The sequence below is a fragment of the Coenobita brevimanus genome, chromosome 74 (genome assembly GCF_032717465.1).
Source record: "Coenobita brevimanus isolate Jiangsu-jjx chromosome 74, ASM3271746v2, whole genome shotgun sequence".
In the NCBI taxonomy this organism is placed as follows: Eukaryota; Metazoa; Arthropoda; class Malacostraca; order Decapoda; family Coenobitidae; genus Coenobita; species Coenobita brevimanus.
Window position 1 is genome coordinate 11,452,650 of NC_137027.1, and position 2,500 is coordinate 11,455,149.

Here is a 2,500-nt window from a genome sequence, read left to right on the forward strand (position 1 = left end):
ATTTATAGGTCGCTTCCATCAAATATTCACCTCCACTCAATATACCTCTATGTACAGATCAGATAATGCTTCTCTGACTCTCTGTTTTCATGACTAAAGCTTATATTTGTCCTGTGAGCATTTTGTCCTGTGAGCATTTTGTCCTGTGAGCATTTGTCCTGCGAGCATTTGTCCTGTGAGCATTTGTCCTGTGAGCATTTGTCCTGTGAGCATTTGTCCTGTGAGCATTTGTCCTGTGAGCATTTGTCCTGTGAGCATTTGTCCTGGGAGCATTTTCTCGTGCGAATAACTGTCTTGTGAGCATTTGTGTGTCGTGTAAATAGTTCTCTCGAGGGTAATTGTTGGTAAGCGTGCGTTTTCTTCTCACTTTAAAAAATATATTATGTTCTGATTATTATCTCTCTCTCTCTCTCTCTCTCTCTCTCTCGCATTTCTTTCCTTCCTTTGTTCGTCCCCAAGAAATACATGTTGTACACCTTTTTAAATCGTATCGTCTCCTGCTGTCTGTCTGTCTGTCTGTCTGTCTCTGTCTCTGTCTCTGTCTCTCTCTCTCTCTCTCTCTCTCTCTCATGACGGAGGAGACACAGAAGGTATGAATGTGTTATTGTGGGGTCGCATCAACAGTGGATATGTTTCCTGTTGCATGAACGATAGAGAGAGAGAGAGAGAGAGAGAGAGAGAGAGGCGGAGGGGGGTATATTCATGAGTCTGGACATATATCTTTCGAAGGAATGCAATATGAAACATGTAAAACAGCGAGAGAGAGAGAGAGAGAGAGAGAGAGAGAGAGAGAGAGAGAGAGAGAGAGAGAGAGAGAGAGATTTACACTGCTATCACGTAATTAATTTAAACTGTCTCTTGCTCACTGTCTTGTTTGTTTCTCTTCCTCCTGTGTTTGCTCGTCGTTAGTGACTTTACTCTCTCTCTCTCTCTCTCTCTCTCTCTCTCTCTCTCTCTCTATGGGGATAACAGATGTGGGGTGGCAGGTGTGAGGTAACAGATGTGGGGTGACAGGTGTGCGGTGACAGGTGTGGGGGCGACAGGTGTGGGGGTGACAGGTGTATGGGCGATAGGTGTGGGGTGACAGGTGTGAGGTGACAGGTGTGGATAACAGGTGTGGGGTGACAGGTGTGGCTCCAAGCAGTCCTTCACACCTGGCTTAGCTTAGAGGACCGGCCCCCACAAAAGGAGTTCCAGGAGTGTGAGTGTCTGAAGCGGCACTTGAAGAGATGAGGAAGTGGGACGAGGAGAGGCACGGGAGCGTTTAGAAGTGTGTGGTGGTGGTGGTGGAGGAGAGTGGTGTGGTGATTATGATACTGGATTGGTGGTGGTGAAATGTGGTGGTGTTAGAGTGGTGGGTAGTAGAGTGGTGATGGTGGTGGTGAAATGTGATGCTGAGAGTAGTGCTGGTGGTGGAGTGTGGTGGTGATGGTGGTGAAGTATGGCTGTGATGAGGTAGTGAGGTCAATTGTGGTGTTGGTGGTGGAGTGTGGCGAGGTGTTAAGGTAATGGTAGGGACACAGGTGGCGGTGGCAGTGATGGTGATTGTGGCAGGAGTGGTGACCAGGGTAGCAGATGATGGTGATAATGGTGATAATAAAAACAGTAATGACCACAAACACAATGAAGCAATAATTAATCACCAACAGAACTAAGACATTAAAATAAAAATCACGGTAATAAACATAGACTGGTGCCATTAAAAAAGGAGGATTACATTAACACAAAATGAGCATAAAATAGAAAATGAATAAACACCACGACTTTCAGACAAAGAGAAAAGCAAAAAGGAACGAGAAAGTTCGTGTGATCAATGCAGAATGAGACCCGGAGACACCTTTCTTATTGACAGGTTCGGTGATGCCTCCTGATGACGTCATTACAAATGGCACTTTCAAAAAGGCACTGCAATATTCACCATGGCACTGTCCACACTGATTTTCAGTTTGGTTATTTATTTGGAAGTAAAAGATAGATATTCAGTCTTCATATATAGCGCAGGATGAATTTTGGAACTCTGAACAACATACTGCTTTAAAACTACCTTATATACTTCTTTTACTTCACCCATCTATCACTTAAACGTTGATTATTGATTTAGATATTTAACTGACGATTATAATTTCCTCTGTGACACTTCTAGAGGTTTGAGGGTAAAGTAATATAGCATGAATCATGATTTTTTAAACACACATACTGTAATTAAAAGAAATCTGTCAGCAACAATATTTATTTCATTTGGCGTATAACAAGTAAACCGTATGATCACTGGTGTCTCTCCAATCACACTGCCACATCTCCGGATAACACCAGTCGGAACATGAGCAATCCAAAAGCCACACCACAGCAATAAACTGCTGGGAGGGAAGGGGAAGTGGCGGTGGTGATGGTAGTGAGAGGATGGGAGGAAAGTGGTGGGGTTGGGGGTGGAGGTGGTGGCGGTCGTGGTGGTGGTAGTGGTGAGGAAACGCCTTGTCTTATATGCAAATAAACTGGTTCG

General features: G+C 44.3%; 1 protein-coding gene across 1 annotated transcript in view; it reads right to left on the bottom strand.

Annotated features, from left to right (window-relative positions):
* LOC145407687 (uncharacterized) overlaps window positions 1–2,500 on the bottom strand; it is a 55,636-nt gene that overhangs the window by 44,251 nt on the left and 8,885 nt on the right. The window contains exon 2 of the mRNA XM_080278553.1: window positions 79–263. Within this exon, the coding sequence (XP_080134679.1) occupies window positions 79–263 (185 nt within the window). The remainder of the gene's footprint in view (window positions 1–78; window positions 264–2,500) is intronic.